Genomic DNA, 25,660 nt, shown 5'->3' on the forward strand with positions numbered 1-25,660 from the left:
CTTTCAAATAATTCTGATAGCTTCCTTGCCCCCCTTGGGCACTACCACCCACCACACTCCACTCTAGGTCACCCCTTTCCCCTTGACGTGAAGCTATAAATTTGCTGCAATCCTCATTATTCTCTATGAGGAATTCAAAAATACTTTTTAAACTCACCAATAATCAAAGGAGTGTCTGATTGCCTTGGGGTTTTGTGGGTGGTAGGCACCCCTGGGTGCCTACCACCCACCCCACATTTATGCCCCTAGGTTCTCCACAAAAGGGAATATGGACTGGTTTTGTGTCCCATTATACCCTATGAGAAAAATAATTAAAATATTTCAAATATTCATTAAAAAAAATCATAGGGGTATCCAAATGCTTCAGGGTTTGGGTGGTTGTTGGAACCCCTTGGTGCTTCACAACAGGGAATAATGGGCTGGTTTGAGTCCCATTATACCCTATGAGGGGAAAAATAAAAAAAATTTCAAAAATTCATTTAAAAAATCGTATGAACGTCCGATTGCTTTGGGGTTTGGGTGGCAGGTACCCATGGGTGCCAGCTACCACCCCACCCACTTTTGGATGATTGAACTGGTTCGAGCAGGTTCAAAATGGTTTGAATTCAAATTGAACCAGAGGGGGGTTCGAACAGAACCAAAACTGAACCATCCCCTCCTGGTTCAAACCCGGTTCGAATTCGAACTGAACCAGGCAAACCGGTTTTATGCACATCCCTACTTGCAAGTGAGTTTGTGCAGTGCTTTTCTCAGGTGGAAAATATATGTGTATTGTTAGTTTTGGAGTCTGCACATGTGTAGACAGTAGTTTTCTCTTTTAAAATGCTCAAGAGCTGTGAATGGAAAAATGCTGTTCTGTTCCTGTGCATTTTAAAAAGAGGCTACTTTGCATGCATTTTGTATGTGAAAATCTGTAGCTAAATGTAATGTGAGACGCAAGCTGATCATTTTTTTAATCTCTAAAAGAAGGTGAAAACAAAGAGGGGACCAATAATGTACTCTGAGGGTAGGCCATATATTGATGGATTGAGAGTAAATAGATTTAGGTAAACTTTTAGGAAAACCTTTTAAAGCCAGGTTGCCAATGAAACTGCCTAAGGAAGTTATGGAGGCTCTACACACCCTGGGAGGGTTCTGCGGGGAGAGCGGGCTTAGCCAGCTATCCCGACAGATGAGCAGTCATGCAGCCCTGGGTTTGCACCCACACAACTACCCGCTCGGCCCCAAGATGTCTCAGGATGCCCTGCGTGAGCATGCGGGGCATTCTGGAGAGATCCCTGAGGCCGGGAAGCTGGCTTCAGCCTCCTGGTTGGGTATCTACTCGTGTGTCACTGCACACTGCGGCAGCACATGAGCAGGGAAACAAGGTTAACAGAGTGCCCACTCCATTAATCTTGTTTAAGGGGAGGATGTTTTAGGTGGGCTAGCCGTCTTGGTAGCACCGGGCTTGCCCACGAGCCCAGTGGTTTCTATTAACACTAGAAAGCAGACTAAGCTCCCTTAGCCTGCTTTCCAGTGATTGTGGAAATAGCCTCATGGAGTTTCATTTCTTGGAGGTTTTCAGGAAAGGGTTTGAAAGGCAGTGATGGGGCATTTTTAATGTGAGTTATTTTATCTTATTAATCTGACAGGAAAGTGTAACCAACTTCTCTGCTGTAAATGTCAAACTAGATATGCATACAAATGTGTGCTATAAAGCTGTGCTTTGAACCAGAAGTGCCCCTTAGTTTATTAAAAACAGCTGCAGCAGCCCCTAATGTTGAATGGGACCATGGTGCAGAGTGGAGAGAGGTTAACTCTTTCTCCTTGTGTTGTTTTCAATAGAAGCAATTTTCAGGAAATTGGAGACAATAGAAACTTTTCCCCCCAGGGAAAAACAGCACTTGCAGGGCCTTGTTCCAGATCAGGACTGTAGTGAGTGGGCAGGTTTAAAGCCCCCCTTCCACAGTTCCACCATGGCACCAGTCTGGATTGAGACCACATATGTTGTTTGCATAAGAAAACACAAGCATTCTAGATCTAAAGATGGTCACATCTAGTCTGGTCTTGCCATGCTTTTCATTTTGTGAGTTGCAGCTTCCAGCTGAAGCAACTAGATGTCACACTCCATTAGAATTTTAGGCATTGCAAACTACTTTACCCACATGATTTCTCAGCATAGACTCTGGGGAATGCAGCACTTTTAAATTATGCAGTTGTATTGCTGCATTTGGATATGAAGTGACATTACTGGAAAACAGTGTCACAGTTACAGTAACTTTCAAGCAATGTTGTTTGTAATCTGGCAGCTCTATCTCCTTGCAGACTAGAGGCTGTACATTGGCAGCTTTAGGAGCAAGTAAACTCCTGAAAAGCCTGGCAAAGGTGAAGAATGATATCAATGCTGCTGGGGAGTCAGAGGAGCTGGCAAATGAATATGAGACAAGAGCTGTGGGTAAGTTCTGAGAGAAGAGTCTTAAAAGTAAGGGTAGAACTAATGCAAACTGGGAAGGCAGTGAATTCATAAAGTTTAAATTTCAGATTTAGCTCAGAATTTAGTACAATTGTGACAGTCACATTTCAATGCACTGCAGGTTCTGAAATTATGAAAATACAAATAATTTATGAGACTGCATATTTAAAAGGTGGTGGTTCCAATTTTTGATCTTCCCTAGTAATGTCATGTCAAACATCCCTAGCATGTCAAACCTGGAACAAAAACAAGACTTTTACCTTTAGTTTTTGGGAAGAGTCTGGAGGGCAGCCCAGTATAAATGTAATCAGACATGCTGTTAGGCCCAGATCTGAAGGCAGTCGGTGTGTCTTCCATTCCATACAGTGTGTCTTCCATGATTTTCCCCAGGGGAAAAGAGGGCCCCTTTTATATTTCTGCAATGGCTTGTCCTATAGTTCTGCAATTTGGCACAGATGTAGGACACGTATTTAAAGACTCAGTGTAGTGATTTTGAAGTGGATCTGTCAGTCTGTTGGTTTTTAATGATTTTTTTAAAAGTCCTAAAAGTGGCTTGTTTCATGGCAGAAAATTATACAAACATCTAGAACTGACACCCCCCTCCCATGTGAAGGATTCCACCCACATGTGAAGGATTCCACCCTTTGCCTTCTTAAGTGAAATGCAGCTATTGTTGCCAAATAAACCTTTTGTTAAATCTACATAGGATATAGGTGTGTGCACAAAATGGATTTTGCATTCCAGGTTCAAAATGAAGCATGAAATGCTCAAAACATTTTGTTGGAACCAGCCAAGCCAGCTTTTGTGATGAAACAAACTCAAAATGTTTTGAGTGTTTCAGCCATAGGGAATAATGGGAAACTCAAAACACCCCATGGGCTCCTAGGGACATCAGAGTGGGTTGAGTGGTAAGGCATGATGGGTCCCACCTACTACCCAATCCACAAAAGTAATGGGCAATCAGGCAATTTTTTAAATTACTTTATCCTTTTCCCAAAACCCCTATAAGATCCCATGGGGAAAGTTAACAATTTGTTTAAAATTGCCCACTTGCCCATTTCTTTTGTGGTTTGGGTAGTAGGTAGAACCCATCATGCCCTACCACACAACCGACTTTGATGTCCCTAGGAGCTACTCATGGTGGGGAAAATGGGGTGTTTCAAGTTCTGCATTGTTCCCTATGGCTACAACAAGCAGAGTGCACACATTTTGCAACCCTGCCTTGAAAAACACTGCAGAACAGAAGTAAGCACACAGTAAAAGGGAATCTGTCCCTCCAACACAGAACACACATTTCAAACAAAGTCCAAAAATGGCCAAAAAGAGTAATCACTGACCCAGAATCCACTGCCAGCCACAGTCCCTGCACTGCAGCTGTGTTGCAGGACCACCCTCCTCCCCATAGGAGAGCCTGCATGCAATGAGGACAACTCAGGGAGTAGGCCCCTCTTGATGTCACCCACGACCAGCAGGTTACTCTCTCACACAATTATGACTGCTTTACTCCTTCTAGCATTGCAACAACTGCCACAGCAGCACTCTTAGCAGCAAGCATAGCCATACACTCGAGCAAATTCAGCCACATTTTGACTGAGTACACCTTGCAGTGCAGATTGCAGAGCAGACCAGAGCAGTAAAGCACAAGTTAGTCTCAAAGCCAGACATGGAGCTCATCACAGCAATCACCAAGAAATCTCTCTCTCATACTCACACACACAGCTGCCACTGTGCATTTCTCACCACAGCACTATCTCACAAACAAACCAATCCACAACTCAAGGAAGGCAGTTTTTCCTTTGTCAATCCATCCAGCAAAACCAGATAGTTCTAGCTAGGGGTGTGCAGAACCGGTTCGAATAGAAGCTGGTTCAATTCAAAGAAAGGCCCACTGTGAATGCCATCTTGAGGTTCCTTCGAACAAGAGGTGGCCAGTATGTACCAGTGGCACTCAGACTATTTGAAGCCAAGCCACTGGCACAATTACTCTATGGTGCCCACCCAGGACCCCGCTCTAACATTAGTATATTGGAGCATGTCCAATCTAAATTTCTAAGAGTGGCCTAGCTGTATCTTCAGTGCCACTCTGCATCTGGAACTGACATGATAAAAGTTGAGGCTAAAGTTTGGATGACCGCTCAATCATTGGCTCAAATTAGTTGTTTGCCCACAGGGCCTGGCCCCATTAATAATACAGGACAATTTCCAATTGTCACAGAAGCGGGAAGTCAATAATAAGTCAATAATAAGGTGGTCAAATATGTTGGGGGGATACCGTGAACCTAGAGCTTTCTGAGGCCTGATAGCCAGGAACTATACTTAGATCTACCTGGAATTCTGTATCCAGGATCCTCTGTTTGGTGGCCATTTTTACCTTGTCACTGCCCATAGCAAAGAGGTGAGATGGGATTCATCCATCAAACAGAGGTCCTGGATACAGAATTCCAGGTAGATCTAAGTATAGTTCCTGGCTATCAGGCCTCAGAAAACTCTAGGTTCACGTTATCCCCCCAACATATTTGACCCAGCCGGAAATACCAAGTCACAGAAGGGTATTCACCCTCGCCTGCTGTCTTGCCCTTCCATCCACTGTTTTGGAAGGTAAATACAGGAAGATCCCATCTACAGAAAGGCTTTGTCCCTGTGCCTCTGGGGAGGTGGAAACCACCACTGAACATGTACTCTTGTCTTGCCCGTTTTATAAAGATAGCCGGGAGAAGCTCATACTTTCTCTACTTCACAACTACCCCCCAGTCAAGTCTACAGTAAGAAGCTGCTCTCAGATTAAAAGTGAACCTTCACATACAGTTTTGCTAGGTACTGTGCAGCAATGTGCAAGAGTCGTCGGACCCTGACTGCCAGCCTAAAACCCATGTTTTAACTACTGACTAATTTATTCTAACATGTTTAAAAAAAAAATACTTTTAGTTGCTTTTAACTTATAGTTAGATATGTACTTATATAATTTAACTAAGTTTTATCTCCTTTTTACTAGTCATCCTGTTAGAGTGATATCTCCTTATAGACCAATTTTATATATAGATTGCACTAAATTGATACTAGATTTATTAGTCTTTTCAGTTATCTTCCCTTATTTTTAAGCTAACCCGCTTTTACCCTTTAGCATATATTATAGCTTATTTTATACTTAGACATTTTTATATTCACTGATAGTTGTATGTATTTACTTATGCTGATCTGACAATAATAAAGCTGATTGATTGATCCTCAGTGGTCAGTGTAGAATGGAGCTCACCCATCGTCTTCTTGGAGAAGAGCGATGAGCAAAGCCTGGCTCACACTGGCTGTTTGAGACAACAAAGAATGGCTCAAGTGCCAACCTCAGAATGAGTGCCCAGTCCAGGGTGGATAGGTCACACACTTCAAAGCCATACCTCCTTGCCAGGCCGTGGCTGGATGACTCTTGCTCCTGCAGGCTCTGGAGCAAGAAAAAGGTGGTTCCACCAGGTCAGAATATCCTGAGGGATCAGGTGTTTAGATAGGCCAAGCTCAAGCTGCGTCTCCTTGAGCATCCACCTACCCTTTTTACTCAGGTGGATGCAAGCTGCTATTATGTGGAACCTCTCCACAAGAGCAGCCATGGCAGCAGCAGACTGGCTCTCAGCGCCTCCAGTGGGGATGCCTGGACTGGCCTTAGCCCCAGCAAGGCCAAGCGCATCCTGCACAACCAGGTTCAAAGTGTGCACCACACAGTGGATGGACACACACTGAAGCTGTTCAGTTGCATTAATTATGTTAAGGACATTGTTAGTCACCATGAACGCTTGGCGAATCTTTGGCTGCCCATCCCTCCACCTAGTGATCAATGGCCATCAACAGCTCATCTGCCATGTGGCCAATGTCCACTACCTCCACATGTAGGAGAACCCACTTGTGCTTTCTGCATGGGAGGGACTGACCACACCACCACCAGCAGATGTCCCTCACTTTCCTGACCCTACCAGTGCACTAAGGGACAGAAAAACAGCATGTAGCCCATGGCAGCTGGCCCACAGATTCACAATGGTACACATTGGTGTTGGGTGCTGGTGCACACAGTCCTGACATGGCCTTCTTGCACACCTGGTACACGGAGGGCACCAAGGTGGTGCATGAGGGGATTTTATAGTTGGGATAAGCAGTAGGAGCAGTTGGCAGAAGCCGGCATTCTCCACTACTTGGAATGGCTGGTCATTCAAAGCAATCATCTTTCCTCCCCAATGATGGTGATGAAATGAGGCCCTGGTGATGAAATGGGGCTCTGGGCAACCAGACTGCTTGCCCACCAACTGCACCCACTCTAGGCAACTTCCCATGCTTGAGAAAAGAAGCATCTGTCTTGCTGCTGCTAGTTGAGGGCTTAATGCTGCCAGCAGGAGCAGGACGCACCGGCTGATGCTGTCACAGGTACAAGAGGCCTTCCCCCTGCTGACCTGTGCGCTGCAGTGGATGCAGACAGCATAGTTTATGTCACCATGGCAGAGCTCAAAATGACCCCAAACCATGCTGCCTTTGGAACTGGTCCAGCCCTGTTCAATGGTGGACCACTGAAGCTGCTGGTTCTTTCTGGGGGACCACCACCACCACCCTTGGTCCAGGGCTCATAAAGTCCAGGAACAGGAAGCGGAATGACTTCCTCCTTCTTCTCGATCTCAGACCAGGGGGTCGCACTGCCAAGGTGGTCGCACTGCCTCTGCTGGCACAGGAAGATCTTCTTCTGTGTCAAGGGATGACCTCCCCTGTAATCCTTCCTCAGCCATCACTGGTGGCTGCAGCTGTGTTGCAGGACCATCCTCCTCCCCCAAAGAGAGCCTGTGTGCAATGGGACAATTAGGTCCCTCTTCATGTCACCCACTGCAGTGCATACAAAGAAGCTAGAAAAACTAAATCTCCCCCTCCCCAATAAAGAATTGGGCTTTATTGGGAGGGTTTTTTTGTTTTTGTTTTTGGTGTTGTTGTTTTTTGTTTGTTTGGGGTTTTTTTTGGGTTTTTTTGGAGAGGAGAGAGCAACAATGGGATATTTTGAAGAGAAGGCAAGCAACTGACTTCATGGACTAATTTCAGCATGCCCTTTCCCTGCTGCCTCAGAGTGATTCATAGCAGTCCTGCACTCCTACAGTTCTGCAGCTCTACAGCATTCTGGCTTGTTACCCTGCCCTAAAACTTCTGTCATGACTATAGTTGCCCCTGTATATGTCTTTATATCTTTTAAAATGCCTCTTATGGGATGAAGGGGAAACTGTTATCTAGCTGAACACATGAAGTTGCTTTATTTCTAGATGGACCAATTGTCATCAGGCTATTGGTCCATCTAGTCTGTTTTTCTCTTCCTCTGATTGGTGGTGGTTCTCCAGGATCTCATGAAGTAGTGATTCCAGACCCTTCCCTAAAACTTAGAGACAGTTCTAAACATCATGATAATCATCATGAAAACTAATTGAAACAGATTGACTTTCCCGGCAGAGTGAGAAGCCAAGAGAGAATGGCTGACATTCAGCACAGTGAAACATTGGCATCAGAGACCCGCCAGGGCTGTTGTGTAACGTGGCAGCCCTGACATTGTTGCTTGAAAGGGCAGCTCTTCCATTGTTTACAATTGTAGTAGTGCTGCCCAACTGCCCCCAAAGTGTTTAAGGTCATTCCGTAGCAGCCCTATCAGATCTGCCTTTCAGAATACCAACCAATGGAATTTTGATTGTTTTCTCTTCTACTATGTCATTTGTCCCAGAGTTGTTCACGGAATGTTACAGTGGTGATGAAGATCTGGCTGAACAGCTTCTGATATATTCCTGTGAAGCTTGGGGTGGAAGCAATTGTCTGGAACTTGCGGTGGAAGCCAAGGACCAGCAGTTCATTGCTCAGCCAGGAGTCCAGGTAAAATAGCAGAGACACTGATGAATGGCCTGTTGTCAGGTTCTAGTCAGTGAAATTGAGTCAATGTCATATATGATGCTAGACCTTGCTGCATTTATTTCCTTTATTGTTAGATTTTTATACCATCTTTAATTAGAACAATCTCAAGGCAGTTTACAAAACATTTATTTATTTATTTATTTATTATTGTTGCATTTATATACCGCCTTTCGTTAAAAGACAACCCCAAGGCGGTTTACAAAAGTTAAAACATACAATAAAAATATTAAGCTAAAAAAATTAAAAACAAACCAAATTTAAAATCTATAAAATACAAGCATAAAAGCAATACAACAGATAAAAACACACAGAAGCAGCAGTAAAAACGATTATGTAAAAGCCTGGATAAAAAGTCAAGTTTTAACAAGCTTTCTAAAAGCCGTGATGGAGTCCGAGGAGTGAATGGCCACTGGCAGAGCATTCTAAAGTCTGGAGGCAGCAACAGAGAAGGCCCTGTCCCGAGTGCACGACAGCCGGGCCTCTCTCATTGTCAGCACCCGGAGCAGGGCCCCCTCAGATGTCCTCATCAAGCGGGCAGCAACCCTTGGGAGCAGGCAGTCCCTCAAATACCCCGGGCCCAAACTGTTAAGGGCTTTAAAGGTTAAAACCAGAACCTTGAATTGGACCCGGAAACGAACCAGCATCCAGTGCAACTCTTTCAGAATGGGGGTGATGTGCTCCCAACGAGCAGCTCTGGATAAAACCCAGCTGCTGTGTTTTGCACTAGCTGCAGTTTCCGAATATTCTTCAAGGGCAGTCCCATGTAGAGCGTGTTACAGTAATCCAGCCGCGACGTGACTAAGGCATAGATAACCCTGGCCAGATTTGCCTTCTCGAGAAAGGGACGCAGCTGGCACACTAGCTGAAGCCTGGCCACCGCCTCCACCTGAGCTTCCAAAATCAGAGTAGTACCCCCAAGCAGCATACTTGTTCCTTCAAGGGGAGTGCAACCCCATACAGAACCAGTAAAGTCTCCTCATCCCGATTGGCTCTCCTACTGACCAACAGTACCTCCGTCTTATCCGGATTCAATTTCAGTTTGTTAGCCCACATCCAACCCATCATGGCCTCCGGCCCCCGATTCAGGACATCCACCTCCTCCCTAGGATCAGGTGACAAGGAGAGATAGAGTTGAGTGTCATCCGCATATTGCTGACAACTCAGTCCAAGTCCCTGGATGACCTCTCCCAGCGGCTTCATGTAGATGTTAAACAGCATGGGGGACAAGACCGATCCCTGCGGGACCCCACAGGCCAACGGCCACGGGGCCGATCAGTAGTCCCCCAGCACCACCTTCTGGACCCTCCCCCCAAGAAAGGACCGGAACCACTGCAACGCAGTGCCTCTGATTCCCATACTTGAGAATGGCCCAGAAGAATACCATGGTTGATGGTATCGAACGCCGCCAAGAGATCCAGCAGAACCAACAGGGACGCACTCCCCCTGTCTAGTTCCTGGCGTAGGTCATCCACTAGAGCGACCAAGGCAGTCTCAGTCCTATACCCGGGGCGGAAGCCAGATTGAAAAGGGTCCAGATAATCTGTATCATCCAAGACCCTCTGCAGCTGGGATGCCACCACACGCTCCATCACCTTGCCCCAAAAGGGAAGGTTAGACACAGGTCTAACTGGAGCGTTTCCCCCAGTAACGGCCTGCCCAACTCCCACTGCCATACCTCCCTCTGCCTGCTACCTGTGATATTGCTGCCCCCACTCCATTCCTACTTTTTCACTCTCCCAAACACATCTCCCCAGACTAACCCACCACAGCTTCTTGGCTTAATAAAAACCAGAACCAGACTGGTTCAGACTGGTTCCCCCAGAGAACAATGTAAAACTATAAAACAGTTACACAATAAAAAGTATTAAACTGGAATATAAATATAATATAATCTCTTGCTGGCTTCTTGGTTGCAGGAAGAAAGGTCTTCTGGGCCCCAGGAAGCTCACCCCACATCTGAGAGCCACAAGGACGAGATCCCTTGTGCTCTCGTCAAGAGGCTCGTGCCCTTGGGCCAGCCTGCCCTATATAGGAGCAGGGCCCAGCCACAGCAGCAGCAACAGCCCAGGGAGATCCTACACACCTGAGGAAAGGTGGGGCAGAGGCAAAGACAGGACAGTCAAAGACAGGACACATTGTTACACCCAAGCTGTTCCCTTCTTTTTTCTTCCCCCCAGAGAACAATGTTAAACTATAAAACAGTTACACAATAAAAAGTATTAAACTGGAATATAAAAATACAAATCTAATTAAATGTTTAAAAAACCATACACAATAAAACCATAAAAGACTCATATAAAAGCTTGGGTAAAAACTCAAGATTTCACTTGCTTTCTAATAACTGTGTTGGAGACTGAGAAGTGGATGCCAATTGTTACTAATTGTCTTTATTCTGCCCGGTTCCCAGGAGCCCCGCTGTTTGCAGTTGCATCTCCAGGCTTGGAGACTGCACTTTGGATATGCTCAGGAGCTTCACTAACGTGAGCTCTCAGTTTATAGTACACATGGGGACAGGTCACTGAGTTGGCTATGGGCTAGTCACCCCTAGATTTGGCTACAAACAAAGCAAATTGGAATGGGGATCAAGATGCACGCCCCCTCCCTATGTGGAAGCCCCAGCTAAGTAGACTCCAGAAGTTAACTACACCAAGTTAACTGCCATCCAAGGTCACTCAAAACTCAGAGTGAACTGCCTTAATTCCCCTCATCATCTCACAAGAGTTAATGACACAAAACGAGCCGATTATGCCAAGCAAGAAGAAAAGCAATAGTCTCCCCATCACAAAGAAGATGAGTCAGTGATGTAGACTTAGAGGTGTGTCTATTGAAATTATTGATAGGATTACTGGAGTCCACACATGGATACTCTTTTGCGCACCTGCCTACTTTGATTTTCATCACAATCAGCCTTGCAAACAGAAGGCAATTCCCACATTGTTACACCCAGGAAAGAGTGATCAGACAATGCATTCCGTGCAGGTCCATCCTGGCTCTTCTAATTAGATAAGTAGGGCAGTAGGAATTTGCCCCCAGGGCAAGTTTTGGGATATAAGTATCCCCACTTCCATGAACCAGTGGAGTGTATACTCCATCATACTTGGGACTCCAATGAGCACTTCTCATGCTCTCTCGCAACCCACAAAGAGTTTGAAATCACTAGCAGCTTGGGCGATCTGCTGCACACCTGCCATTGAGAGCCAGCATGGTGTAGTGGTTAGAGTGCTGGACTAGGACTGGGGAGAACCGAGTTCAAATCCCCATTCAGCCATGATACTGGTTGGGTGACTCTGGGCCAGTCACCTCTCTCAACCTAACCTAATTCACAGGGTTGTTGTGAAAGAGTAACAAGTATGTAGTACACTGCTCTGGGCTCCTTGGAGGAAGAGCGGGATATAAATGTAATAATAATAATTGCAATTGGGGGTGTCCAGTTTTTTGTGCCACTTTCTGGATTGGTCCTTCTGCTGATCTTGCCTAGCCACTTGCCTAGCCAGCTTGCCTAGCCACCATAGGAAGTTGGCCCCATGGAGGTACCTTTCTCGTGGACACCTCTCCCTCTACCAATCCCTGGAAGCCCTTCTGCTTCCAATCACGCTGTCTCAGAAGATGAGATTCTGCAGCCCTCCCCAGAGTCCTGAAGTCCCGTCATCCAGCTCAGGTGAAGGTGGCCATTTGCCTGGCAACTAGGCTCAAATTATCACTTTCTTAAAACCTAAGCTACCCCCTATCTCTCTTGCAAACTTCTTTCTTTTGCCCGCCTGGGAACTTTACACAATTAGGACTTTAAGCTAAAATGCCTCATTATAGTTAAATGTATTTTTGATAGTAGTATTGCTTTAACCACATCCTTTTTTCTTTTTGAGGGAAGGTTTTATTCCTCCCTACAATAAAACCTTTCTTTTTATTTGAAACAAAACCTTGTCTCAAACTAGTCATTTCTTGAGCCCAAACATTTGCACAAATTAAAACTGGTGGAGCTGACCAAAAAGCTTATTCCCTCACAAAGCCTAAACATTGGGGTGCTGACCAAACACTCCAGGGCAGTTCCATTAACACCACTGAGGAGTGGAGAGCATTCTGAAGTCTGGGATGCTGAGAAAGCCCTGTCCCGTGTGTATGACAGTCCATCATTGTCAGCATGTGGAGCAGAACCCCCTCCAATGACCTTGTCAAGTGGGCAGAAACTCTCAGATATCCAGGGCCCAAACCATTGTGTCGGCCACTCATGGAAAATAAGAAGCTAATGCTGGCCAACTTCCTGTGCAGTGAAATCTCAGTGTTACTATGTTGTTGGGGCTGCTGCACACATAAATGGCAGCTTCAGCATTGTTGCAGAGGTAGACTGTTGTGAAACTTCTTAAAACAGTGTGCAGGCACTTCTACTTTACTACTTCCACTAGAAACAATGTCAAGTGACTGTTATGTTTAACATGTAATTTCATTCTAAGAGTTCTCCATGTGAGCAAAGAGCAATTCAGGAAAGAATTCAGATGGTTCAAGAAATAAGTTGCTAGCTAGGCTTACCTGAGGGAAGAAGGAAGCAATTCAGTTGGATGCTGAGCACCAAGCCAAATCCATTTAATGAACCACAAGTGAGGTTTATTGAGTCACTAGCACAAATCTGCACCACACATTGTCCACATTTGCACATAACTAGAAACAGGAGTTGCCGGGGCCTGAGGTTTGCTTACTGTTACGTCCGAATGCATGCAACTCCAGTCCCAACCCTTCTACGACCCAAGGTTCCACTCTGGAGACTCTGAACCCTTGGTTTGTAGTGAGTTTTGCTGCTCAAGAATGGGGTTCAATGGGGCCTCTGTTACATCTGAGTGCAGCTGGAAGCTGCATTTGGCTGGACCAGAGCTGAGGGAGGAAGCTGCGCCCTCTCTACCTGCATGATTGGCTGTGTGGGCTGTGCTTTTAAACAAGCAGAGAGCCCACGTAGCCAGTTCCCCTTCCTCTCCACAGTCTCATTGACTACAGAGAGGATGCTCTCCCTGTTGTCCAAATGCAGACAGGAGAACAAGTGGGGGAAGTGGAACCACGGGTCCATTGGATGTTCCATGTGATGTGCGAATGCAGCCATAGTAGCAAGTTATGGTTGTCTCGATTGCCCTGCAGCTCCACTTGATTTCACAAGTAACTTTGCCTCTGCCATTTTGCAGATAATGCATTAAATTTATTTCGGATTTTTCTAGGGTAATTAGCTTAATCTATTTTTTAAAAAATAGATTAAGAATTGTCCCTGATTAACTGAGCTTAGCGTTGTTTTAAAAATTGTTTTTATAGAAGTACTTTCAAATGCTGCAAAAGGCAGGTACTCTCTTAGAAGAGATACTCTGTTATCAATTTTGATATGGTGCCTCCTATGACACATGCATGAAACAGCTAAAAACAAAAAAATCCTTTGTGTTTTTCAGAATTATTGTTTTTTCATATGCAAAGATATGAAGTTTTTATTAAAAAATGATATTAATCAACTAAGATGTCTTCAACTGGGCCCTTCCTTTGCGGAGCCCAGAACAGCTTCCAGAAGTTTCTCAGCAGGGCCAAGTGTTCAGCTTCAGAAGCAGAATTTAATTTACTTCCTCCAGGCCATTCTTTAGGCTGGAATATCAAAACGCTCTTCCCTATTGGTGGGGTGGGGAGTTTGGTTCAGTCAGACACACTGGCCAGAGTCCAGCAATCTCATATGTCTGTTTTTCAGAATTTTCTTTCCAAACAATGGTATGGGGAGATCTCCAGGGACACGAAGAATTGGAAGATCATACTATGCCTTTTCCTTTTCCCTTTAATAGGCTGTGGATTCATTTCCTTCAGGTATAGTATACCCTATTATTATTTATGCTTTTTAATATTCTAATATTAAAATAATCAATGAGGCAATTAGTAGAATCGGGACATTAAAAATACTGTACAGTTTTTACCCTCCTGTAGTGAATGTGTGTGTGTGTGCTGGCTTCTTTCCTCCAGGTTTGTTTCCAGTGCAGAGAAATCTCTTCCAAGCACTAAAAGGAAAAATGTTAGTTGCTTGGAAAAGGTAGATGTATTGCTGGAGGGAGAATTAGTGTGTTAGAAAGTTGTTGTTCAACTGCCATGAGCACTTCTGTGATTGTTCCCCATGACAACTCTGATGATGAGTAGCACCCACATTACCCCCACCAGCTCCACAATCTTGTAAGCTGGTTTTTAAAAATGCCCCCCCACCCCGAACGGTGAATGCAGAATACTTTAAAATGTGATACTTTAAAATGAAGAATAACATGTCAAGGTGTCAGCAGATCTACATCCTTTCCCCTCAGCAGTGCTCTGCCATTTCTTTGATTCCATTTTTTCTTAATTTTAATTAACATTTTATTAATGCTTTTCTAATTATATGATATTAAAGTCAATATATAATAAACCTCCCCCCACTTCTCTGTGATCTCTAATAGACCAAGTACAGATCACATTAATTAAGAAAATAGACCAGTTTAGAAGTAATGTGGAGCCAGATCTCAATCCTGGCTTCATGCAGCATATACTAGCTTTGGGAACACGGCCAAAGGTTGGAAGACCTCTACTTCCAATCTTAGTTACAAACAAGCCAGGACTAGGGATGTGAGAATCAATTCATGGCTGAACCAATTCAACTTGAATTTGAGTGATTTAGCCATGAAACAAATCACCCTGGAGTACAGTGGCCAGATTCGAGCTCAAATCAAATTGCCCTTATGCAAGCTTGAAAATATTTGGCAGTTCAAGTCACCATTTTAAGCTCTGAGTTTTGCTCTCCATTTTGTGTCTCTGCAAAAAGTCCTGAAAATCCTGCCCTCTGAGCTTCTGATTGGTAATTTACAAGTGTGAAGTGACTGGCGGGTAATCCCTCTTGGTTCTTGGTTGGCTTGTTGTCATTAAAATCTTGTGTTGCCAGGGGCTGGGGGGGATGGACAAGGGAGTGGGGGAGAGGCATATGGAGGGGCTTTAAAATGTGATTAAGGAGCCCATTCTGCCTCCTGGGAGAAGAAAAGAATCAGAGAGAAGAGCTGCTGCCTGTGCCTGCCTTCATTTGGATTCTGCTGCTGCTCCTGCTGGTGGGAAAAATAAGATTGAAGAAAGAACTTGATCTTAAATCAAATCAAAATCAAATCTTTATTGTTTCGGTCATTTGACCAGCAAAACCCAAAGTACAAAAACCCAAAGTACAAAACCCAAAGTACCATAAAAGCAAACATGATCAAATAAGTAATAAACTGTTAAACAGAGCCATTACGCCCACATTCATCTATTACATAAAACAGAGGGCTCCATGCATTATAATAATCTAAAATTTAATTCAATCTAACCCCATATCTTGCTTCTCAACACTTCTTATCCTAGTCTTGTCAGCCAGAAAACAATACTTCGCCATGTTATACGGTACTACATCCCAATGATCTGTTAAAAGTAATTCCAAATAGAACTGCTCAGAACAACTGAGGTATGCTGTTAAAAAAGTACTTATATATATATATCTCCCGCAAAGTTTGATAAAACTGACAATTCAAGATAGCATGGGCCGTTGACTCAACTTCCCCAGAACCACAAGGGCAGATTCCTTATAGGGAATCTTATGGTATCTCCCCTCCCGGACAGCTGTTTCTAAGGCATTACACTGGACCAGTGTCAGAGCCCTCTGGAAACCAGGTACTAATATTTTATTAAGGTATCTTGCTGGGCCAGACAGTGATGTATGATTACCTAAATAAGTGTCAACCCCTGTCTCGCTCTTGTCCATCTGTTTCTCCATATTCATAATGGGTTGGTGCAGACATGATCTCACTCTCTCATAGCCCAAGACAACCAAAGCATCGCTGGAGAAGCCATAGTAGTTCAACCCCTTCTCCACATAGTATTTCCACCTAGACCAATATATATCATTCAACGCTAAGGGTGCTAGTCCTACCGGCTGAAAAATCAACTTCAGCCAATATTCAAATATTACCAGCCAAACACTTGCCTCCACCCTAATCCAGCCTGCTTCCAATCAGAAATGCATTAGAGACACCCCGAAGTAGTTGGAGCACACTTCTCAAAAACTTAGATTGGATTGCCTTCAGCCTGGCAAAGTTGGAATAAATACCTAGCTGCGCTCCATAAAGAAGCAAAGGCCAGACTTTGGCCGAAAAATGTTTAAGGGCAGCTGGAACAAACTGTGCACCTTGCCTCCTATGAAAGGAGTTAATAGCTGCTGACCTCAAGGCATTTTGCATTATTTATTCCTTGTGCAAATTCCTCCTAATATTGGTCTGGAAGACTATACCCAAATACTTAAACTGTGATACGTGTTCAAGTCTATATCCATTCAACATCCAACACTGCTTCTTAGGTTTGTTAACAAAAACCATCACCTTGGTCTTTTCATAATTTATGATGATTGCCTGTGAATCACAGTAGGACACCAAAGCATTAAGGGCTCTCTTAAGGCCAACTAGGGTCTGTGATAAAATCACTGCGTCATCCACATATAGGAGTATATTCAAGTGTCTATTGGCCAGCTTAGGGGGATGAAAATCCTGGTTATTCATCAGAGTAACTAAGTTATTAATATAGAAATTGAATAACATTGGTGCCAAAATACACCCCTGCCTCTACTCGGTACACCTGCTGTCCTGTCAATATAAGAAAACAATGCTGCCAAAACAGGGGCCCACCATTCTAAATTGCAAGATATCACCTCCGCCGATATATAATCGGCACCAGGCGCTTTCCCTGGTTTTAATTGTTTGACAAGCGAAACAATTTCTGCACACAGTACCAATGGCCATTCAGTTAAGGTGTCAACATTTAGCTCTGGAACTTTGAAATTTGCTTCCAATTCCCTATATAACTTACAAAAGTGCTCTTCCCAGGCTACTGCTGTTATTTGACAATCAGTCCTTAAAGGACCCTTACTCTTCCATGCAATAATATGCCAGAACCCTAACCTAGTACTTCACAGGCTTGTGTTGCGGTGGGGGGGTTGGCACCCAATATGCACTACTCCCCAACTGTATCTGCCCTCTGCTAGATGCTCTAGTAGAGGGCAAATAAGCCCCTTCCTTCTTGAAGATAAAACATGATAGAACATGTTTGCAGGAATAATCTGCTTTGGGCCACCATGGCACTACCCCAGGGGAGTAATGGGACAGCTTCAAATCCCCATTATTCCCTATGGAAGGAAAAATAAAACCACTCCAAACTAAAAAATAACTAAAAATGAACCCTTTGCCCAATTTCTTTGGAGTTTGGGTGGTAGTTGCTACCCATTCGACACTACTATCCAACCTACTCTGTTGCCCCCTGGCCCTTCATTTCCCCCCTGAAACAATTCGAGTTTGAATCAAAACTGAATCAACTCAAATCATATCTGGACTGATTCAAGGGGACCTCGAATTCGAGGTCGAATTGAGTCTGCCAGATTTTATTCAACCTTGAATCAAATAGAAAAAAATCAATTTATGCACACCCTTAACTAGGACCACTCACTTCAATTGGTTATTTTAAAATAAACAAACAAACCAAGAATCCAAAACTTGGATTCAAATGAGCTATTCAGGCTTCTTAAGGAGAGGGAGAAATGTGTGCACCCAAGGCTAGGAGGCATTGTGTGAAGCCAGGATTGAATAATTGAAATGTTAGGTCTGAATTGGCCTATTGCTTTATAATTATTTGTTTGATGTGTACTTGATCTATTAGAGATCACAGAGAGGCATGCAGGGACCCATGGCTTGGTTCTGTGTACATCTGAACCAACTTGGTGCCAATCCAAAGAAATTCCAGTACAGTCAGATGCTGTTATATAGAAATGCTTTTGAGAAAGATTTACTTACCAATACTGCTTTCCACTTACCCAATAAATCCCCCAGTCCCAGGAATCCACATATCACCTTTTTAGAAAGAAGCATTAAATAATAAGCAGTAATATTACTCTTCTGTTCTTCATTAAATTTGTACATATATTGTGCAACTGCTAGATTAGAGATAGTGTAAGCATAATTTTACAGGCAAGACAGACAATGACCAGATTCTGAATAGATCTGTGTGTGCACAAAAAGTGTTGTGAAATGTTTATAGGCACTACTTTAAGTCCAAGTGGAGTCTATTACTGCATTTCCCTTCTTCTTACGAGGTTTTGTTTGAATAATATAAGGAGATATTCTTAATATATGTAAAATACGTTAAGAGTGCATTGTTACATAAGAAGATTAAAAAGATTAAAAATAGGTTGTTTAAAAAAAGTTTGTCTTTTCCCACCCTCTCAGAGAGGATAATGTCATTTACTTTTAAATCACATATTCCTAACATTCAGCTCAATGTGTCACATTCAGCTCAACAGTCACAGCAATCTCAAAGCTGGATATATTTACTATCAGATATACTATCTTGATCAGAGATTGACATCTGATGACTGGAATACTTTGAGAGACCTTTAACCAATCAGCTGTGTGGCATATCTGGACACACAACTGGGGATGTGCATGGATCAATTTTTTAGATTTGATTTGTACCCAAATCAAATCACACACACCCCATTTGTTTTGGGTCCAAATCTGACACACACACACACCCCCGAATCACCCCAGATTCGATTTTTACCCATTTTTTTTTAATCCAAATCCAGATCAATTTGGATTTTTAAAAGGGTCCCAGGGCCAAAAGAGTGGGGTGGGTAGTAGAAGGTACCACCCAAATTTCAAAGAAATTGGGCAAAGGGGTGATTTTTAAAAAGAATTTAAAAGAATTTTTGAAGTTGGCGTGTCTCTAAACTTAGGAAATAATGTCTCTAAACATAGGAAATAATGGGGATTTCTGCAGCCTCATAACAGCACATGGGGAGCACCAGGGTGGCCCATAGCAGATTGTGGTGGGCGGTAGTGCCCAATGGGAGTAAGGAAGCTACCACCCATATTTCAATGGAAATGGGCAAAGGGCTGGTTTTTAAAAGATTTTTGAAGCTGGCATGTCTTTGGGGCAAAAGAAGGGCAGAAGAGGGGTTCTGGGGGCAGAAGAATGGGTCAAGTGGTGATGCCTGCTAACACCCAGATTCCATATAAATTGGGCAAAGGGGTGATTTTCAATTCCCCCCCCCCTGAAGTTTGCTTTAAGCTTTGCTCCCATGGGGAATAAGGGGGATTTCAGCAGCCCCATAACTCCACTTGGGGGGCACCAAGGTGGCCAAGAGCAGGTTGTAGTGTAGTGCACATAGGATGCCAACGACCCCCAAAACAACAAGCCCATGCGGCACAGGGTTTTCTTGTTTCTGAGGTGTTTTCCTGAGAGTAGGCTCACTGGTAGGAAATGAGAATATCTCAGCCTGTCTCTGTGATGGAAGGTGTGTCAACTTCTGCCTTCTGGCCCTCAAGACTGAGCACCAAGTGCTCCTGCAAGAGGGAGGGATCCACAGACCTATTCTGCTTAGAGTGACTACAACTCCCATTGTCCCTACTCTCAATGGTGGCCAGCCATTGCAACCATAAGGAATGGGAGTTGTAGTCTCTCTCAGCAACATCTGGGAAGACTCCTCCCTGATGCAGGGATGTCCTAGCCCTGAGTGCCAGCACAGCAGCAGTGCCTCATCTTACCATTCTCAGGCTGGCAGTGCAGTGCCTGTGTGCATGTCTGAATGTGTCAACAGCAGTAAGGGGCAGAGACTGTGTACATCTTGGTCAGGATAAGCTGCCTTGGTGTGAGAAGTGCTGCATGGGTGGGTGACATGAGTCATTCACCCTTCACAGCCAGCTCGGGGTAGCCCAGCAGGGGGAGGTTGGCCTTCAAGAAGACCAGCTGCTTGACCAACTCAGCATCCAGCCATGAGTGTAGAGGGGTCACCACCTCCTCGGCCATGGAGAACAACCTCTCGCTTGAGACACTCATTGGCGGGCATAAGAGGAACTGACCAGCAATGCTTGCCAAGTCTTGCCAGTCATGGTGACACTTTGCCCAAAACTGGCATGGTTCTGTCTCCTGGCCTCCCACTGGCTCCTAAGAACAGACTGTTCAGCATGGCTTCAGGGAGCAGTAGGCTCCTCCTGCCCTGTCTCCCTAGCAAGGCACCAAGGAAGCCCTCTGTGAACCACTAGCTGGTGGAATGCTGAGGTGGCACTGGCCACTCTGTTGGTGCCACTGCCGGAGAAACTGCGCTGCTGCACCAGGAAGAAGAAGTGGTGGTGGTGGCGGCGGCAGTGCTGCTGGGGGTGGAATGTGCATTGCTAGGCTGCCCACCAATCCCCTTCTCCTGGTCATTGTCTGTACCTAGCCTCTTCTCCTCTACAGCTGGTCAGGGGTGTCAGCTCTGCCCTTCATCCTTGGGTCACAGATATATGCCAGGACATGCAATGCAGATGAACTCAAGGGTGTCGTCGGCTACCCCAGTCCTCAGCTGAATTGCCAGGGCAACTGCATCCCCAGTGGTCAGGGTGGCCTGGAGATCACCCATGGTCTTTTTGAGCCCTTTTTGAGAGGGCTACACTCCTGGCTCAGTGTAGCCCTCTCAGTACATAAGCTGCAAAGAACATCTCGAGTACTAAGACCAGCTTGGAAATGAGTTTTCAGTCCACAGTGGACAGTTCGGGGTAGCCTAGCAGGGGGAGGTTGGCCTTCAAGAAGACCAGCTGCTAGACCAACTCAGCATCCAGCCATGAGCATATCTCATCTCCGGCCATGAAGAACAACCTCTCGCTTGAGACACTGGTTGGCGGATATGAGAGGAACTGACCAGCAATGGATGCCAAGTTCATCCAGACTTGACGATGCTTTGCCCAAAACTGGAGTCCCACATTCAAACCACTACACCCTGCCAGGCTGCGGATGGCTCCCTCTTCCTCTCAGAGGCACTGGAACAAGAGAAAGTTGGAGTTCCACTGGGTAGGAACATTCTGAGGCATCAGGTGTTCAGGCAGGCCAGCTCAATGTGCCTCACCTTGAGCAAGTGGAACTGGCCAGTAATCTTGTGGCACTGATCCACAAGAGCAGCCATGGAAGCAGCAGGATCTGGGGTAAGAGCTAGAGCTAACCTCTGCTGGTGTTTGGGCTCCGGCTCCTTAAGTCCAAACGCATACTGCACCAGCAGGTTCAAAGTGTGTGCAATGCAAACGATGTGCACAAATTGAACCTGCCTGGCCGCCCTACTAATGTTGGCTGTGTTGTCGGTGACTATAAAGCCTCGGCGGAGTGTTGGCTCCCCGGCTAGCTAAGACCCCACCTGTTGGTCCATGACTGCAAACAACTCATCCAGCCTGTGGTCTGTCCTTCGCCTCCACATGCAACACTGCCCAAGAAAGTTTTCATGCATGGGAGGAGATGGATACAGCACCAGCAGGGCTCATGCCCCCACCAGTGGGCTATCAGGGACATGAGGGCAGTGTGCAGCCCACTGCAGCTTGTCCAGAGATCCGCAGTGAAGTGCACACTGGTACTGGGCCTGGCTGCATGCAACCAGGCCAACACAGCCTCCCTGCACTCACAGTACATGGAGAGCATCACCTTCCTACTGAAGGTGGTGTGCAAGGAGATTTTGTACTTTGGGGTGAGCAGCTGGAGCAGACGGTGGAAGTAGATTTTCTCCACCATATTAAGAGGCTGATCGTCCAATGCCATTATCTCCGCAGTGGTCTGGGTTATGAGATATGGTTTTGGCCAATCACACTGCTTCCCCAGAGGATGCACCCACCACTCAGTCAGATTTTCCTGCCTAGGAGCAGGAGCCACTGACTGCTTGCTGCTAGAGACACTTGGCCTAGTGCTGCTGCCAGAGGAGGTTTGGACCCCTGGGTGATACCGCCATAGGTGCAACAGCAGACCTGACATGCTGAAGTACTTAGGATCCTTGCCACTGCTAATAAGTGCCTTGCAATGGGTGCAGGCAGCATTGCTGGGATCACTAGGGCAAAGCTCAAAGTGAGCCCACACCACACTGCTGGACTCTCTTGTGGCATGTGGCTGCTTTGGTGGTGGTGCTTCTACTGGTTCCTTCTGGGGCACGCCACCACCACTGCCATCAGAGCTGGCCTGGGGCTTTCTCCTGGGCCTCCTCAGATGCAAACTTCTGCCTGGACTGGCAGCTGGCTCCACCTGTACCACCTCCACATGGGAAGAACTTCTTCCCTGGATGGAGAGGCCCTCCCCCTTAACTTCTGCCTGGCCACAGGCCCTGGCATAGGGCCAGGCAGACATGAGAAGTCCAGCCTGCACACCAAAGTAGAGGTGGGGTTGACTCGGGTAAAAGGCCCCTGTCGCCACCACCCAACAACAACCAGCAGCCCTCCCGCTAGGTGGCACTCTACTGCCCCACCCAGCCCTCACTTTTGGGGACTTCTTTTTAAAACCCTGACTAAAAAAATTTTTTTTTGAAAGAATTGGGGGGCAAGGGGCAGAAGTGGGGTGAGTGTCTCAGGGCAGGGGACACTCAGTTGGGAGAAGGGCTAAGAATAGGGGTGGAGCTGACTTCAGTGGAGTGTGCTCCACAAACACACCCATGCCAGTGGGTTGTGGTGCTGAGCAGACACTGCAGGAAATAGGCTTGGGCTGGAAGCTGAGAAGGCTTGAGTTGGGGATGGATGGGTGAGAAATGGTCACAGGGAAAAGGCTAGAGTGTGCCCACTCAGAGCCTGTAGGTTGCTTGGCAGAGAATAGGCTGGTGATGGTAGTGGACTTAGGGTGGGTCTAAGGTTTCTGTTTAAAGGCTTGAGTTGGGGTGGGTAGGTGGGTGAGAAATGGGCACAGAGGGCTGGAGAGGCTTCTGTTTTTTAAAAATGCAAAAAAAAATCTTTGGAATTGGAAAAAAGACAGATTTTTTAAAAAAAACAAAAAACCACCACTAGACTAGGCTACCCTTCCTAACGACCTAGTACCTAGCTAATGGGGATCCCTTCCACAGACACAACCCCTGTTTAAACTTCTGTTAAACTAAACACACCACTTTTAAAAATGCAATTGCAATCCAAACCAAGTCAAAGCTCCCTCCAACCAGGAAAAAAAACCCCAAAATTCACAATTCATGGGGTGTGCATATGTGTTAAAAAGGGTACTCAGCCTAGGACTTTGCCCACGTTGTGTCCAGTTGTGCACTTCTGTATGGTCTGGTCTCTGCTGAATTTACTTTTTATTCTTCAATCTTCTTCTCCTTCTTCAGTCTTCAGATGGAGGAGGAGGGGGGCAGGAACAAAAGTCTGGGAAATCTGGGGGGAGGGGGTTCCTGGCCAGGTGGCCAGTGGTCACAGGGTCTCTGTGTCTGGTGGCTAGCAGCAGGGGTGTATCTAGGGTAGGGCAGGCAGGGCACGTGCCCCGGGCGCCACTTGAAGGGGGGGGGGCGCAATTTCTTAAAAATAAATAAATAAATAAAAAATGGCCACCAAAAACAAAATGGCCACCGCGCATGCTCAAATGGCCTCTGTGAGGTTCTAGGCCATTTCAGGCCATGCAGAGGCCATTTGAGCATGTGCAGTGGCCATTTTGTTTTCAGTGGCCATTTTTTTAAAAAACAATTATTTTAAAAAATTGCCACTGCACATGCTCAAATGGTCCCTGTGAGGCCCTAGAGGCCTGCGGAGGAAGGGATAACCATTGAAGACTCCCCCCCCCACTGCCCACGGCCTATAGGAAGCGCCCCGAAGGGGCTACAGGTTAAAAATATTTTTAAAAATTAATATAAGTCACTGTACAAATATTCAGTTTGGCACTATGTACAGAGAATCAGGGCTTGTGAATACTGAGCTGAAGCTTATGATCTAGGATTGTATTCATTTGTTCTTACTTTGCTTCTTGTGATAAGTGTGTATGTATGTATTGGTTTATTTTGGCCCAAGGCCAGCATAAATACAAGAAAAAGAAGGGAAACAACAACAACAACTTGTGATAAGTGAGTTAAATGTGATGTCTTAATAATATGGCTATTAATGGTGAGTTTGTCTTTGAATCAGTGTGAAATCCTTAGTATTAAGGCCCACTAGAAGTTTCTTGCTCTCTTTCTCTCATTTTAACTGTCTTTCTGAAATACTAGAATATATTCCAAGCAGTGACACAATTTACTCTGCATATCCTTTAATTATTTTCAGAGTATCTGGGAAAAGTCAAATTCTCCATTTATTTTTAAAACTTATGTAATAGTGATGCTACAATGCATAGTAGAGAATTAGACAAGCACTTCTGTTTAATTTTCCAAGTACACCTCCACATAGTATTTGGGTATTTCATGAGCCCCAGCATACTGAAATTTGTAGTTTTCCAGCATTTTTTTGGTCTGGCTACATCCACTGCTAAATAGTTTTTGAAATTTTAAAAGATTAACAAGCTTGAATTGTATTTTTGAGCTGATATTATGGTAAAGTTATCTGAAAGATGGGTGTCAGTTGTTTGGACAGGGGGCGCAATTTCAGTGCTTGCCCTAGGCGCTATTTTCCCTAGATATGCCTCTGGCTGGCAGTGATTCTCTCAGCAGCTGAAAGGCAAGTGGGCGGGGGGGAACTCTTTTCTTCTCTATTCCTGAATCAGTAGGAACGAAACAAAAGCACTGCCGCAGAGAATCCACTCCAGGCTGGCACACAGCAGGGGCAGGCAGCCTTGCTGGCAAAGGAAGGCAAGTGCAATAGGCAGCAAAGCTCTTCTGGCACTCTCCCCCCCTCCCCCCTCCCCCTTCTCCCACAAAGCAGAGAGGCAGAATGGTGGCTGCTGCCTCCTTTAATACATTTGAAAATCCCTCCTTGAACTCCCCCTACCCTTGCCCCTTCTTTGACCCTTCCCCTGGCTAATGCGGGTTCAGTCAGCAGTGGCAAGACAAGCTTTGAGCAAAAAGAGTCAATCTGGAACCAGGGGGGAATCTCCAGCAAATTAGTCCATGCTGTTGTTCAGCAATCTGAAGCTTGAAAGAGTGGGGAATTCAAAATGAAGTTAAAGCACAAAATGAAGGGAGCACTGAGATCGCCACAAAATGAAGGTCTGAATCTACAAAACTTTTGGCTCTGAAATTTGGGTGATTTGTTTTGGACCTGAATCTGGCCAGGCTAGCAAAGGGGTGATTTGTTTTTTATACAAATCACCTGAAACAGGTAGATTCGGATACAAATCATTTTGTACCCAAATTGATTCACACATCCCTACATACAACCCAGTGAATTTCTGATGTTCCTTGTCAGTGGCAAAGCCTACCAACTGGAGGCTTTGAAGGTTAGCCAAATATTTTGCAGAATGAACCTTATATACACAGAATGGATGTAAGGCAGAATTTTACACATGCAGCTTTAAATCTGCAAGTCTTTTAGAAGTGGCAGATGTAGGGAATGGATATTCTCTACAGTCAACCAT

At 45.2% G+C, this 25,660-nt stretch overlaps 1 protein-coding gene across 11 annotated transcripts in view; it reads left to right on the plus strand.

Moving 5' to 3' along the window:
• Positions 1–25,660, plus strand: part of LOC128340317 (transient receptor potential cation channel subfamily M member 8-like) — a 151,867-nt gene that overhangs the window by 82,333 nt on the left and 43,874 nt on the right. For 9 of the 11 annotated variants that reach the window (XM_053285293.1, XM_053285296.1, XM_053285298.1 and 6 more), the window contains 3 exons: positions 2,305–2,434; positions 8,178–8,323; positions 14,070–14,182. In XM_053285293.1, coding sequence (XP_053141268.1) covers positions 2,305–2,434; positions 8,178–8,323; positions 14,070–14,182 — 389 coding nt within the window. Of the gene's footprint in view, positions 1–2,288; positions 2,435–8,177; positions 8,324–14,069; positions 14,183–25,660 lie in introns of those variants that run through there. The other 2 variants (XR_008313590.1, XM_053285300.1) reach the window with 2 other exon arrangements.

This window comes from Hemicordylus capensis, chromosome 1 (genome assembly GCF_027244095.1).
Source record: "Hemicordylus capensis ecotype Gifberg chromosome 1, rHemCap1.1.pri, whole genome shotgun sequence".
Taxonomy (NCBI): Eukaryota; Metazoa; Chordata; class Lepidosauria; order Squamata; family Cordylidae; genus Hemicordylus; species Hemicordylus capensis.